The 14,657-nt window shown below is 40.3% G+C and overlaps 1 protein-coding gene across 6 annotated transcripts in view; it reads right to left on the reverse strand.

Annotated features, from left to right (window-relative positions):
- Positions 1-1,644: 1,644 nt before the first annotated feature.
- The window catches only part of prc1b (protein regulator of cytokinesis 1b), a 42,738-nt gene continuing 29,725 nt past the window's right edge, over positions 1,645-14,657 (reverse strand). For 2 of the 6 annotated variants that reach the window (XM_049603045.1, XM_049603063.1), the window contains 3 exons: positions 14,473-14,586; positions 8,999-9,178; positions 1,645-2,369 (listed from right to left, as the gene is read on the reverse strand). In XM_049603045.1, coding sequence (XP_049459002.1) covers positions 2,298-2,369; positions 8,999-9,178; positions 14,473-14,586 — 366 coding nt within the window. In that variant the 3' untranslated portion in view covers positions 1,645-2,297. Of the gene's footprint in view, positions 2,370-8,844; positions 8,876-8,998; positions 9,179-9,288; positions 9,431-14,374; positions 14,587-14,657 lie in introns of those variants that run through there. The other 4 variants (XM_049603052.1, XM_049603059.1, XR_007451626.1 and 1 more) reach the window with 4 other exon arrangements.

Here is a 14,657-nt window from a genome sequence, read left to right on the forward strand (position 1 = left end):
GCACTCACACTCATCTTTTTTTTTTTTTTTTTTTTTTAAATAAAAGCTATATATATATACATTCATATACACAGACACACACACAGACACAAACACAGACACGCAGTTATGTGTGCGTGTACATATACATATATATATATATATATATACATACATATACATATATATATATATATATATATATACATATACATATGTATATATAAATATATATATGTATATACATATATATATATGTATATATATATATATATATATATATATGTATATATATATATATGTATATATATATATATATATATATGTATATATATATATATATATATATATATATATATATATATATACATATATATACATATATACATATATATATATATATATATATATATATATATATATATGTATATGTATATATATATATATATATATATATATATATAGAGTTAACCGTTTCACTGAATGCCATTACTACTGTGAGCTAACCTCAAATCAACCCTCCAGCTCCCAGGTAGTGACAAGCCTTACATTGCTGTCACATTAACCCAGCAGAGTTTGAAGTCAGCTGTTTAAGTGTTAAATTGTTGATTCTCATAATTTAAAATATTGCAGTTAACCCTTATTGATTAGTAAGTTTGCATACCAGGCTTATCACAGTCCAGTTGGTAAATCTTAAGGACCTTCGATCAGAGGAATATGCTGACACAGACATTGATCCACTGACAATTTGTAATCCTAACTCTAACATTTTATTGAGTATATTCTCTTGGCTCCAAATGAGCCAAAAATGCTTATGTAAAAGGACATCAACTATCTCTAATAGACAGGACGGATTGTAACCAATTTTTCCAAAAAGCTTTTTCTTTCAAAAAGTTCATTCTCAGTCACAACAAGGTCACAGCAGCTGGTATTATTTTCACCTGGTGAGTCTTTGTGTGTCATCATGGCAAAATGTGGTCCTGGTGCCACCAATTGTAGCAGAAACTACCACAGAAGTGGGTTTGTGAGCACATTTTTCAGGTATTTATGTCTGTCTGTGAATACTGTGAGATATTGTCAACACAATAGCCTCGCAATCATGAAAGATGTAGTTCCAGAAATGTATAGGTATATAGATCATAACGAAAGCCAAGTTTGAAGATGGGTGTGGTCTGAGCGATGGTGCCAGGAGCAGGAAGCAGGGAAGAGCCATTTCCCCATCTACTTAACACCTTTGTTTTAACTCAAGGATCAATGTGTATGACACAGGCTCTTGTTAGTACCTACTTTTGACTGTGTCTTTGTGATTAATATAAAGTGATAAATGAAATATCATATTTGACTAATTTCAAAGTTTTATTGCATTTTGTTCCTAAAATGCAAGGATTCATTGTGAAAGCTATCTACACTGTTGCATCAACAGATGAATCAGATTTATTCACAACCGATGAACTTCAAAAAGCTTAAGTTTTGATGAATTGGACTCATATCTTTAGACAAATTGTAAGAAGTGCAAATCTTTACATTCCACTGAATCTGCCAATTCTTTGTGGAGACTATCCTTATGTGACAATATTGTGAATTTTGATATTTTGTGTGACAACACTACTCTGAGTCTAGAATATAAACTCTTCTAAAAATATCTCAAAAAATCTTATCAGTCGGTGCTTTTAGTGAAAATGCATTCATTATATTTTGACAAGCTTTTCCAAATCAGCCATAATAGTTTGTTAAATCCATGTAATTGAATTATATTTAAACTGTTACGTAACACCAATATTTGCTGGGCTTTAACAGCCTTAACATCCTGTCTATACAACTAACATCTTGGTCAAACAGCGGATACAGAAATATATACACAAGTACATACATGTATAAAAACAGATTTGAATGGAACAGTGTGAGTGTGTGTAAAATTATATAATGCATTGCAATACATTAGCTAAAAAAAGTGCAAAGTATTCATAATACATTTGGCCTGTAACCCAAATTGCATAACATCAGAAAGCTTAAAATTCTTTTGTTCTTTCTTTTTTCTCTCTCTCTTTTTTTTTTAATGTGCCGTATAAAATGCAGACATTTATTACATCTCAAAAATTTAGAGCCCAAGTAGTGTTAGTTTAACTGCTGATACAAACAGATTTTCCTCTTACAGTGATCATACTTGTTTATCACTGTTTTAACACAATATATTATGACCTTCATTTACATATAAAAGTAGATGGCAGTGAAAGCCAATGATCTATTTTAAAGGAGATCAGAACTTCGTTGAAAGGACTACTGTAATATCTGACGCAGTCCCCCTCAGAGTGGAGAGGTCAAAGGTTGGTGGAGGTGGAGTTCAGGATGTTGTGCTGGATCTTGGCGTTAGAGGCCTTGGACAGGTCTTGCTGTGGAGACAGAAAAGCATGAATGATCGTACGTTATGTGACGACATGAGGAAAAGACAACACAGTCAGAAGCAAACTTGTTATCAACAAACAGCAACTTGACATTTTCTTACTGTTCAGAAATGACACACTGAAGGCTGTTAGTGTGAGAGAGAAGACAAAGACTAACACGGTTTAAGACTCTGAATCATGAGACAACCTTTTCACAGCAGAAATTCAACCTTTTGTTTAAAAACTATGAAGTTGCAGCAAGTTATTCACTTCAAGCTATTTTGTGAAGTGTAATTCAATTCCCGTGGAACCATTTTGCCTAAACATATACGGTTTACTTTTACTTAGCCATTCCTACATTCACAAGAGTAAGTAATCATAGTACTTCTGTGTTTAATAATAATAATAATAGTAATAATAATAATAATAATAATAATAATAATAATAAAACAAATAATACGGTGATATTGCCTTCTACTTCATGCCACAAAATAACTTGTCATTGCCATGCTGACTCTAATGTGCCTTTCTTTTTATTATTTATGTAAAAGCAGAGGGACAGACAGAGGGATGTCGTATGCTGTAAAGCCCTGTGAGACAAATTGTGACTTGTGATATTGGGCTTTATAAATAAAATTGATTGATTGATTGAGCTCTTGGTGGTGTGGAGAATAGAGCCACATCCTCTAGTCCATTAAGTGATCAGCAGAAAATTAACTACCAACTGTTTTGATAACTGAATAATCGTTTTAGGATTTTTTAAAAGTCTGGGTAAAGCAAAATCAGTGATTTCTTTCTGAACACATACATGTCAGAAAACATGTGAAAAGACTGGGAACTATGAAGTGCTGAATTGTGGAGTTAGATCATAACACTGTTCTTCAACATTTCTGATCAGGATTTTTTGGGTGGGCCTAAAAGCCTGCTTGATGACACACTGGAGCCATCCCATACCCATACTATATGTTACTACCAGCGTTAACTTAGAGTGCAACACAGCACAGAGCATAGCATCAGTGTCATTTCATTCAGCCCATGTGTGAATGGCAAGTTTGCTATGTTCCGTGAGCTCTCTGAGCTCTTTGAGTCTAATAAATACATATATAAACATCTCCATTTAAAAGGCCGCAGTCATTTGAGTACAAGTTAAGTATCCATCACTAACGTGCATTTCAGTCTATCAATCCAAAATCAGCTACCCGACCTGCTGGCAGTTAGGCGTGAGAATACACAATACAATATTACTGCGATTTCAAATGTGTAGCGATATGCTGTGTATTGTGATGAAATATACTGCGATATATTGCAATTAATTACCTTTTTTCAAAAGTAAATTACATCCTCCCCAAAAAAACCCTCTGTCAACATCTGTTTTATCTAATAGGAAAAAGTTTTCAATCTGTTTATTTCACTTCGATGATTTTATTTGCAGTGAAATGTATGTAGTAAACTGATGAAGCTACTGATTTTATTATTCAAGTAGGCTACCTAAAGTTTAATTTGTATTTGTCATGTCAATAATTTATATAATTAAAAAAATCTATACTTTGCATCGTGTGATGATATAATATTGCCACACAAAAATATCGCAATACTTTGCTGTACTGATTTTTTTCCCCCCACCCCTACTAGCAGTTCATGCACACTGCTGTTGGTGTGTGTGCTTTGTGCTAATGTTTGCGACTAAGCGAAAGGCTATAGTCGCGCAACAGCTTTTGTACCCTGATTCTGGGTGTGTATGTGTGCTCTGGGTCCATGTCATTGGTTCGACAGCCCATTGGTTCAACATCCCATTAGTCCGACTGTCCGCAGTGCTGAACGGCTTGCGGCGGGCGTATGGTGCGCCGTGACTGGCTTGAGGCGGAGCAGGCTCACGGCTTATTTTCATTTTAATGTACCATGATCTTTTCCTAACCCTAACCAAGTGGTTTTTGTGCTTAAGCCTAACCAGATCTTAACCACAGGGCATCATGATGATTTCAGAACGGACTTCGGAACAATGAGTTTAATATGGTCGAAGGAACAATCGGAATGTCGAACCAATGGGCTTTCGAACCAATGCGCAGTTCCTGTGTGCCTCTCTTACTGGCTTAGCTACGATGCAGCATTAGTTCTTTGACTCAGTGTGTGTGTGTGTGTTGTACTGTGCTGTGCTGTGTTACTATAGGCTTTGTGTGCTACTGCGTTAGCTGCTAAGGAGAGGCTGTCGTCACGAGGCAGCTTGTTGTTCAGCTAAGGGATGTTACGCCAGGGCCACACTGCCTGCGAAGCGCAGCGCACCGAAATTCTCGCGCGCCGGAGAACCTCCGTTTACATCACACGCGCATTTCTCCACGCCGTCGACAAGCGATTCTGCTCCCAGCTGTTGTTTTTCACTGCCTGGCTTGACACATTCGCTTGCGCAGAAAATAGACCAGACGCCGAACTGATCGCTGCAAATCGAGAGCCTGCTGCGGAGCTTCCCGGCGCGGCGCGGCACGGCCAGTATGGATGACACAGTCGGTTAACATGGGCGCTGAAAGAAAACTGCCTTCATTTCTCGGCTATTCGCGGCGCTTCCGCAGGCGGTGTGGCCCTGGCGTTACATTGCTACAGGCTTAGCTGCTGAATGTCTGTCGTTTCACAGCCGCACTATCTTCATATCAGCTCCTGCAGTGGACACCGCCCAGTGTCTCACAGCAGAGAATGCTGCAAATTTTTTTCATGATTTTGAAACCTAATTTTATATACTTGGCAATTTTTTAATCATTCAAATTTGGCTAGGTGATTAATAACACATTTTTCAGTGGTATAACACACTCACACATATTTTATTTTTGCTTTACCTGGACTTTAAGCAAACAAGCCAAATATTTGCTGGTTTTATTTTCCTTAAATTTGACAACCTGATGATTTCCTTTGTCATACATGATAATAAACTGGAAAGCTGTAGATTTTTGGACTGTTGGTTGGATGGACCATACCATTTGAAGAGGTCACCACAGACTCAGGGCATGTTTCACTATTTTCTGACATTTTATTGACAAAACCATTCTTCGACAAAAATCATTGGCAGATTAATCAATAATAAATTTTTAAAAATCGTAAGTTGCAGAATTTGGAGAGTTTGGGCTTGTAATGTGAAAAGAGATGTAGAGGTCAAGAGCAGGTGACAGAGGTGAGTAGTACTTTGCAGACCACTTCCGACACATTCCTTGTGCCGTCACTCTCCATTGCCTCTGGTGCATAATGTTACTGTAGCTGCTTGTTTAAACAAGTACTTCTCTGGAACTGGACAGTGAAGGTTGGAGGCTCAGGAGAGTCTCAGTTAAGTCTGGATGGATGCAGCAGTAGAGTCACTGTCTTCCATGTCATGTTTAAAAAAAACGATGCCTCAGGTCACAATAGAGTGTGAGTGAAGCTGTACTCATTAAAACTTAGGAGTCTCTTTTCCAACTGACATACATGAAGCTGACAACTAAGAGAGGTCAGGCGTAGAAAGGGGTTTAGGGGTCTAATTCATATATAGAGAGCTGGAGAGTTTGAATGGGGTTCAGCGGGACGTTCAGTGTGTCAGTGACATTCAGGTAATACAATAAACAAGCTAACTGCGCTAACAAGGGATAAGAAATGTACAATAACACTTTTTGCCGACACTAGATATCAAAAGCTAGAGACTGAACTCTCTGAAGCTGCTGTGAGCTGTAAATTCAGAAGACAAAAGGTCATCTCAGTGAAGTCACGCAGACCCGGGAGAGTCCAAAATCCAGTCAGGTAGGACAGTATGGGAGAAAGGTTGATAAACCTCGTTTCACAGCACCCCGTCCTTTTTGATAAAGGATGGGATGATTTTATGAACAATGAATTAAAGGACAACGTCTGGCAGTCCATTGTCCAGCTTGGTGGCAGTATGAACGTGAAGAGCGCTCACTCCGCAGCAAACCCTTTTGAGTGTCCATACCTCGCGACATGTGTTTTTGTCATCGGGAGTCTCGCCAACTGTGTTACGAAGAAGATTTCTCCACCGAGCCCTCAACGACAGAGCCCCAGATAATGCAGTGACGTCACCAAACTACGTTCTTTAACTTGGAGACTACACATCATAAAGGCATGGATATTCTTCCCAGTGTTGAATCTGATCTGCCTCCAGGGCCTGGGTCCAAACACAATGCGCTCCCCGTGATCCTGTGAACGCCGCCATTGTTGTTGTTGTTTGCCGGCTTGTCCTCCTCACAATAGGCTCGTTCGAGATGAATTGCGCCTCACCTGAAAAGTAGACGAGAGCAGGCGGCCGCAGCTGGGGGCGGTGACAAAAAGCTGCGATGAAGTCGGACAGTTTCCCGACAGTTTCCAGCAGCCTTCAGTCCAGACAGGAAGTCACAGACTCACTAACATCCTGTCTGGAATGATGTCAATTCATTAAAAAAGTGATCAGACCCATATGTAAGTTTGTTTCAGTCTCCAGTCATTTTAATTATGATAGATTAATTTATTAAAATGCTTTACAGGTGATCTGTAGTTTATGTTCATGGTTTATCCTCCATTTGATATGAATTCTCCTGTAAATCAGCATCATATCAGTTTGACCTGTCCCCTCAACTACACAGGCTGAATAAACTGTGTTTGACTATAAGGTTCATATTTTCAGAGGAAAAAAATTACAAGACAACAGCTTTCATTAAGGCTCAGTCAGATTCAGTCAGGGCTTCACATCTGTACAGATGTTATTTTAAGAATCCTCACATCCCACTGACCACAAGTCTCTGTGTTGCTAAATACTTCAATAATTAAACGGTCCAATATTAATATAGTACAGTAGACTCTGTATAGTTAATGATGAATGTATTCAGTCTCTGACAATTAAACTTCATCATCAGTCACACAACATGTTTTCTGTTCACAGAATAAACCTCCAGATCAGACAAATATAATCTTAATCTCTAAAATTTAACAAAAATGAGTAGTTTATCTAAAACGTCGTATTGTTGAGTCGACATCTTAACCAATCAGCTGTTAAATCAGGTGAGAGCCAGGCAGTGCAGTCGGTGGAGAGCAACTGCAGCGCCTGGCTCTAAAAACTGCAGCCGCCTCGCTCTCGCGGTTTTATCACCATCCACTTTTGTAATACGTCAGAGCAAGTCGGGATGAAGTCGGACACAAAACTAACCGGCATGCATTGGGCGCCGATCGCCAGTCTTCTGGATATCCAGTCCCAGTCTCAGACGAAGGGGTGACTTGCTCGTAGGCTTGTTCACACATGAGGACTCGTTGTAGCAGACTATTTGCCAACTCAACTCCCACCCAAGGTTGCTCTCAAGATCCTCTGCGATGTCCAAATCGCGGTAAAAATCGTATAATGCGAACTAAGGGGTCTCCAACTGATGATTTGAATGTCCAACTTTCAGGGGGCAACCCTAGTAACTATGTGTACCCCTAGCACTGTATATATATGTTTTTTTGTTGTTTTTGGATGTAAAAGTTAGTTTCAACATTTTGGTCTTATTCAGCATTTGGTTGAACTAAAAAGCACTCTAAGGAGCTGGCTGTTCATTTTTTCTGCTAAGTACCTTATGTTCTAAGCCTGTTTTTGGCCAGTCAAAATTAGCCAATTGATGACCCAGTTGGCTACATGCACTTAATTTATCCAGTCTATGGTTACAGAGACAGAGATGTAGGAACAGTGATATGTCAGGGCGTTGAAGGCGGTGGGAGTGTCAGTGGTTGTGGGGGTAGGCTGAATTCAGACCAACTTGAGCCCTGTGTGGGAAAAAACAAACAAAAAAAAAAAAAACACGCAGCCTTCTCATTCATTTCTCAAGGCTAATGCAGGGGGGTCCAGCAAATAAGTGAAACTTGGCTAAACTTTTGCTGCAACTCAGTGTGATGCAGTGCGTTGGCTAATAAAGTAAGTATGTGCAAGCACACATGCCAGGTGGTGATTACTGTGTAACCCATGTCGCATTTCTACTGTTTACATCAGCATTGTCAAGAAGAAAAATAAAATAGCTGCCACCATGAGAAGTTTCCAGCGCCTCAGAGTTTTGGTGTCTAAGAGGCCCCCAGATTCATGAATCTGTTACTCAAAGTGGATTTTAGCGGTACCCAAAGAAGCCCATCCCCACCGACACAGCCCCCAGTGTGTTTCTCACAGGTCTAATTTTGGCCTGGAAGCCTGTTGACTATGCATGTTAAAGCTAAAGCAGCATGTTTTTTTTTTTTTTTTAAGATTTTTTGGGCATTTTTTGCTTTTAATGGACAGGACAGTTGTGAAAGGGGGTGAGAGAGAGGGGATGACATGCAGCAAAGGGCTACAGGCTGGACTCGAACCCGAGCTGCTGCAGCAACAGCCTTGTACATGGGGCGCCTGCTCTACCACTAAGTCACCAACGCCCCTAAAGCAGCATGTTAAGTTATTCTTTAATGGTTATTTTTCTATTTGATTAGAGGCATGCAATTACCACATGAAAGGGATTAGTCTTACACGGTTTAAGGATTTCAAACACACCTTGAACAGATTCAGGGTTGACCAAGTTCCTCTAAAATATAAATTTACATCATTAGCATTTGTAAAATCTCTACAACACACATAACTGTGTTACTGCACAGAAAGGAGCAAAAAGACACAGAGAAAGTGGATTAGAGACAAAAGCGTAAATTACCACAAACTCTGAATATGTGCTGGCAACAGAGGCTATGCTGAAGTTACGCTGTGGACCTGCAGGGGTCAGCAACGCACCACTCAGAGGGCTCCCCTTCAGCTGGGCTTTGTTCTCCTTGTTACAGCCATGCAGTCGTGGGTGGGGGGATTTACTGCCACCTGGTGTCAGTGCTACTGGCACCTGGAGGGGAGAATGACAGAAAAGTGAGACAAACAGTCATCTTTAACAATAAAGTAATTCGTTTTTAGAGTTAAATGGATTTTAAAAAAATAAAAGAAATAGTCCTGTACCTGCCATGTCGTCCTGTGCGCAATTTGTGGTTGACACGATTTCTCACTTGGACTAAGACAGGGGTCCCTAGACACGAAAAATCACGGAGGTGCTTGTCCGCCACAGTGGGCAAATGGCTGCCATGGCCAAAACAAAAAATGGCTGCCATGGTGAATGAGGTAAAAAATTTAACCAACAGATATCACAGTGAAATTTACAGAGTTGATTACTCACATTAAGACAAACAAAAAATGCATTGGAAGTTTTTTTAAAATTGTTTGTGTACAAGAGCAAATGGTGCATAATCTAATTAAGTATGTGCTAATTAGCATAAATTCCACAGATCTAAACACTGGATAGAGACAGGTGAAAATGTATTTCTGGGGCGTCGGTGGCTTAGTGGATAGAGCAGGCATCCCATGTACAAGGCTGTTGCCACAGTGGGTTCAAGTCCTTTGCTGCGTGTCATCCCCTCTCTCTCTGTCCCCCTTTCACACTTGGCTGTCCTATCCAAAATGCCCAACAACATATCTTTAAAGGAAAAAAAAAAAATGTATTTTCTATCTTGACATATTAGAGTCAAGACTTTTACAATGTGGACCTCCCTCTGCCCACCATACCAACCTCCCTCTGCTATACCAAACTCCCTCTAACCTCATAGATGGTAGCCCTATTTTTGAAAAAGACAAAAATAACATACCCACATCACATGCCCATGCCTATGTCATCTGTCAATAAATCAATTAAGATTTTGTTCTGTACTTTCACTTTTATTCAAATTTTTCATAACAATTTCTCAGAGACATGAACATAGGTATTATAGAAATTATAAACATTTGCTTCCCCTCTTTTACTTTTATTGTCATGTTATAATGACCTGTTGAACTTTGCAAAGAGCATCTCGAGAAAAATGTGATATAAAATTAAATTATGACACAAAATCAAACAAAAGTGTCAATTAAGTGCACTATATTGTAATTGTGTGCAAGTTAGTGTGATGCATTTTTACAAGATGGACTGTCTATTTTTCTGTGGCAGAATATAGTGCAGCAAACTCCTGTAGCATGGCAGCCACAGCGCCAGGTGTTACACTTGCCTGCACATTTGCATGTTGTGAGTAGACTCGGTGGTAAGGGCTTCATACATTTTGATGGCAGGAGTTTGCCAAGGTTCTCCTCCCATCCATGTTCCAGAGGTTCTTCTCTTTCCCCACGTTCTTTGGCTGTTGTAAGCAATTTGCATGCCATGTGTACCAGAAAGGCACCTCGCTGGATATGGCCTCTGATAACACTAGTTGTAGGAGGGAGGGCATCAATCCTAGCAGTGGCACTAGTATAGATCTCTACCCTGAGATCATCAAACGTCTCAGCAGCTATACTTGACCTGGCCCCTGCCCAAACTTGTACTTAGTACTTCTCGGCTAGTTCTGTGTCCTGCTCTGACAAGGTGTCCGCTTCCCCAAAGTTGGTCAGATACTGCACTGGGTCAGAGGCCAATGCTGCATGTTTGGTCCCCACCTTACTCATGCAGTCATCTCCAGTCAGTATATGTGCCTTGATCACGGCCTTGGCCAGTGATACTCCTAGTCTGGAAACTGCTTGACGCAGCGGAAGCATCCGTCGTTTCTCACCAGTGCCATACTACTGCCAGATTTTCTCCATTCCCAGTGCTTGGAAGTATGGGGTGAAGTGTAGCAGCAATGCGAAGGTGTCTGTATCATTGGACACTACAACTACTCTCTTACACTGTTTCACACAGACAGCCCACTCCACGTGCACCACCAGCCTGGCGTCAGCCTCCTCAATCCAGTTCAACAGGTCTGGGAACTCACCACCAGCCGCCATTCCTGGAAGCACCTCATCATGGGAGACAACAGAGCTGACAAGGATGGTAGCATCGCCACAGGTTTGATTGCACACCATGTCCCGAACTAACAGCTGGAGATTTCGCTTGTTCTCCTCAGATGCCCAGAACTTGTCTAGTTGTTGAGGGATGGGTGTGTCTCTGTTCATGCGGATGATGTCAATGCCAGTTGTTGAATCTGTACGCCGCATGCACTCCTCCTCCTTCAGAGACATCTCAATGTAGGAATCCAGTATGATATGGATGAACTCTGGCTCGTCACAGAGGGATGATGTTGAACTGATGATGGTGTTGATGGCAGCACCTAGAGTGGGGAATCGTGCCAATGGCATCTGGCGCATCTTCGACATGAAGTCTACCACAACATGAGTGGTAAGAGTAGACTTTGGACTCCATTGGGTAAGGTCAAGTCCAGGCTCAATCTCACTAACCAGTTTAGACTTGTTGGCATGAGCTGGAAGGTCACCTTCAAACAGGGGAGACGCTGGGAGCACATCGTGACTAAGTATCTGCCTGATGTTCATAACATGCTCCTTAGCAATGTCCATGTTCCTATGTGCCTCGGCCATGTCCTTGGATGAAAGTATCCCCTGCTCCTTCAGGATGGCTTCTGGTGTCTTCTGTGGGTGCTTGTTGCACTGTCAAAGTCAAAGTATTGACTCTATATGTCAAGAAAAGACATTTTCACCTGTCTCTATCCAGTGTTTAGATCTGTGGAATTTATGCTAATTAGCGCACACTTAATTAGATTATGCACCATTTGCCCTTGTAAACAAACAGTTTCAAAAAACTTCCAATACATTTTTTGTTTGTCTTAATGTGAGTAATCAACTCTGTAAATTTCATAGTGATATCTGATGGTTAAATTTTTTACCCTATTCACCATGGCAACCATTTTTGTTTTGGCCACAGCGGCCATTTGCCCATTTGCAACACTTCCGGTATGATACCTTTGGAACCAAAAGTACCCTTCAGACATGGTATCTAGACCCTGGCATTTCCACTACAAACCATACCCTTAAATGTGGGCGGGGTTATTGTCACTGCTCCGTCCAGCACTCACTGTATTTCCTCATTATCGGTGACACAGATGAAAGTCTGCACCTCGTTTATCGTCCACAGAACAAGGCTACATGCCAACATTTTCAGAAAAAAATATAACAGTCTCTCTCCATGGGATATTCAAAAATAGCAGGTTTGTGCATTTAGTTGGGGGTTTAATGTTGCTGTAGCTCGACGCCATGTGACCATTTTTTTTCTCTGAGTGAGGATTAGAATATATGCAGTTCACATAACCTGGCCGAAAATAATACATATAAAAGCTTGAAGATCCACTCATTACTAAAAGTGTATGTCATATAAAAACTTGAGTAATAACTTGTGCATTGAGTAACATTACAAGTTAATGTTCCACCTTAAAAATCCCGGCAGTAGGCCCACTGAATTAAGTTATTTTTTTCTCTGACTCCGGCTGCTGCAAGAGGCAGTAAAACATCCTTATATTTTATAGTTACAGTCTAATAATTAAACTCTCCACGATATGAACAGTAGCTTCTGCCTCAAGACCAGCCGCAACTCAGCCCTGAGCAGAGTGACCATCCTCTATTGACCAATCAACGGACTGCAGTGTTCACAACTCCACCTTTTAGTAACAGATCTGTGTGCCAGGTACCCCAACAGAAGGGGTACCAAAAATGGTAAAGGTACGGAGCAGTTCCATTGGTACCATCCACAACTTTTTGCAGTGGAGACAAAAAAAAAAAAAAAATACTGAACTAAACCATACCGTACCGTACCGTACCATATTTCTTGGCGGAAATGGGGCTTCTGAGTACTGAAAAACTATACTCAACGATCCAATTACTCCCATTAAAAAAATCACTCAAATAAAAGTAAAAAAGTACCTAGTAATAAATTACTCAGTTACTTTCCGTGCAGTCTAGTGCAGAACAGGGGAAAAAAAAAAAAAAAAAAAGTAGTACTTGTTTTGATGAGTAGGTCGGCTAATTTAACAAATAAGGACAGTCTATACAACTGAGATATGAACAATCTCCCACCCTTTCTCCACCTCTTCCTCTCTACCCATCTCTTCCTTATCATGACATCTACGATTAACTTCACACATGAAAAATTAACATAGCTAACGTTAGCTAGCTAACTCATTTTCACCAACAGTATGTGCAACTTATTTCAATACAGGGTTTCCCTCCAGAGAAGTTGTTGGGCCAGATAGCAAGCATCTTTGAACGGGGCCTGGCAGACAAGTGTCTTTTTATGTGTAGAACGTAGCATTTAGTCTCATATGCATATGGAATATGATGCAGACTTGGTGAGCTAGAAATTGCCCTGCTAGCTGGTGTGTCTGCTGGACAGGATGCAGCATTGGGAGAGGAGCAGCATGTTGACAAGGATAAAATATGATGGAGAGATCTCACTTCAGCCTTTAGTCCCACAAGGGATGAAGAGGAGTCAGTCAGTCAGTAAGTAAGTGGTTAATGTTAGTAACATGATTTGTTTTGGAGTTTTGACTCCTCACAGCTAACAATATGGTCATGGCAGCTCACTCACTGAAAATGCAAACTCGTTAACTGTAACGGTACCGTTAAAATCAAACAGTCTAACTTGGCTAACTGGTAATGTTAACATTAATATCAGCAGGCTTTTTTTCACTGACTTGGGTTGAATTCACTGTTTGCTGCAACTGTATTGAGATCAGAGGCTGGGTAGTCTGTGCTGTGTGTATGTGTGCAGTCAGTTGTATTTCCTTTGCTGTTCATTGTAATATTAGCAGTGTTTTTCTTGACCCGCTAGGCTACTGTAGTTTTAAAAAAATCTGAGAAGTACATTTTTGAAAAACCCACAATCCAGGCAGGAGGTCAACTTGGGCAGGGAGATGCTCCTTGCATGCTCTCCCCCCACTATATTGCATTTAGAGCAGACTCGTCGTAACGAAGGTATAAATAGCAAATGTAGTTAAGTAAAAAGTAGATTATTGGCTCAAAAATATACTCAAGTAAAGAGTAGTACAGTTTAAAAAAGGAACATGAAAAGTACTTGTTCCTTAAAGAATATACAGTATTTACTGTTACTTACTCCTCTCAATTATTTTTAAGGGGTTACTACCCACCCGTTTTGTGCTTGGGTCTAATGTAGTGTGGTGCAACCTTATTCTCTGAAAATAGGTCATATTTTATTAAGGAGCAGAAAAAGTGAACATTCTAAAAATCTAGTTCATTGTCCCACCTGTGATTTTGATGTCAGTTGTCCATCCACCTCATTATTTTTCCTCAGCTTTAACATGTGTGTAACTTCTACTTCCTCCATCTTGAAATGAGACCAACCTTGTTTGCTGAGAGAGGTGGGCGGGACACAGGTGAGCGACACACAGTTCCACCATAGACAGAGCGGCTGTTGCTGTAAGAGGTGGCACTGGAAATGCTAGAAGTCACGTTGAGCTGATGAGAGAGGTAGAGCGGGTGGGTCAGTGCTGACACAGCCAGATGACTAAAGACACCAAATTTGTAAT

The sequence above is a fragment of the Epinephelus fuscoguttatus genome, linkage group LG2, assembly GCF_011397635.1.
Source record: "Epinephelus fuscoguttatus linkage group LG2, E.fuscoguttatus.final_Chr_v1".
Lineage (NCBI taxonomy): Eukaryota > Metazoa > Chordata > Actinopteri > Perciformes > Serranidae > Epinephelus > Epinephelus fuscoguttatus.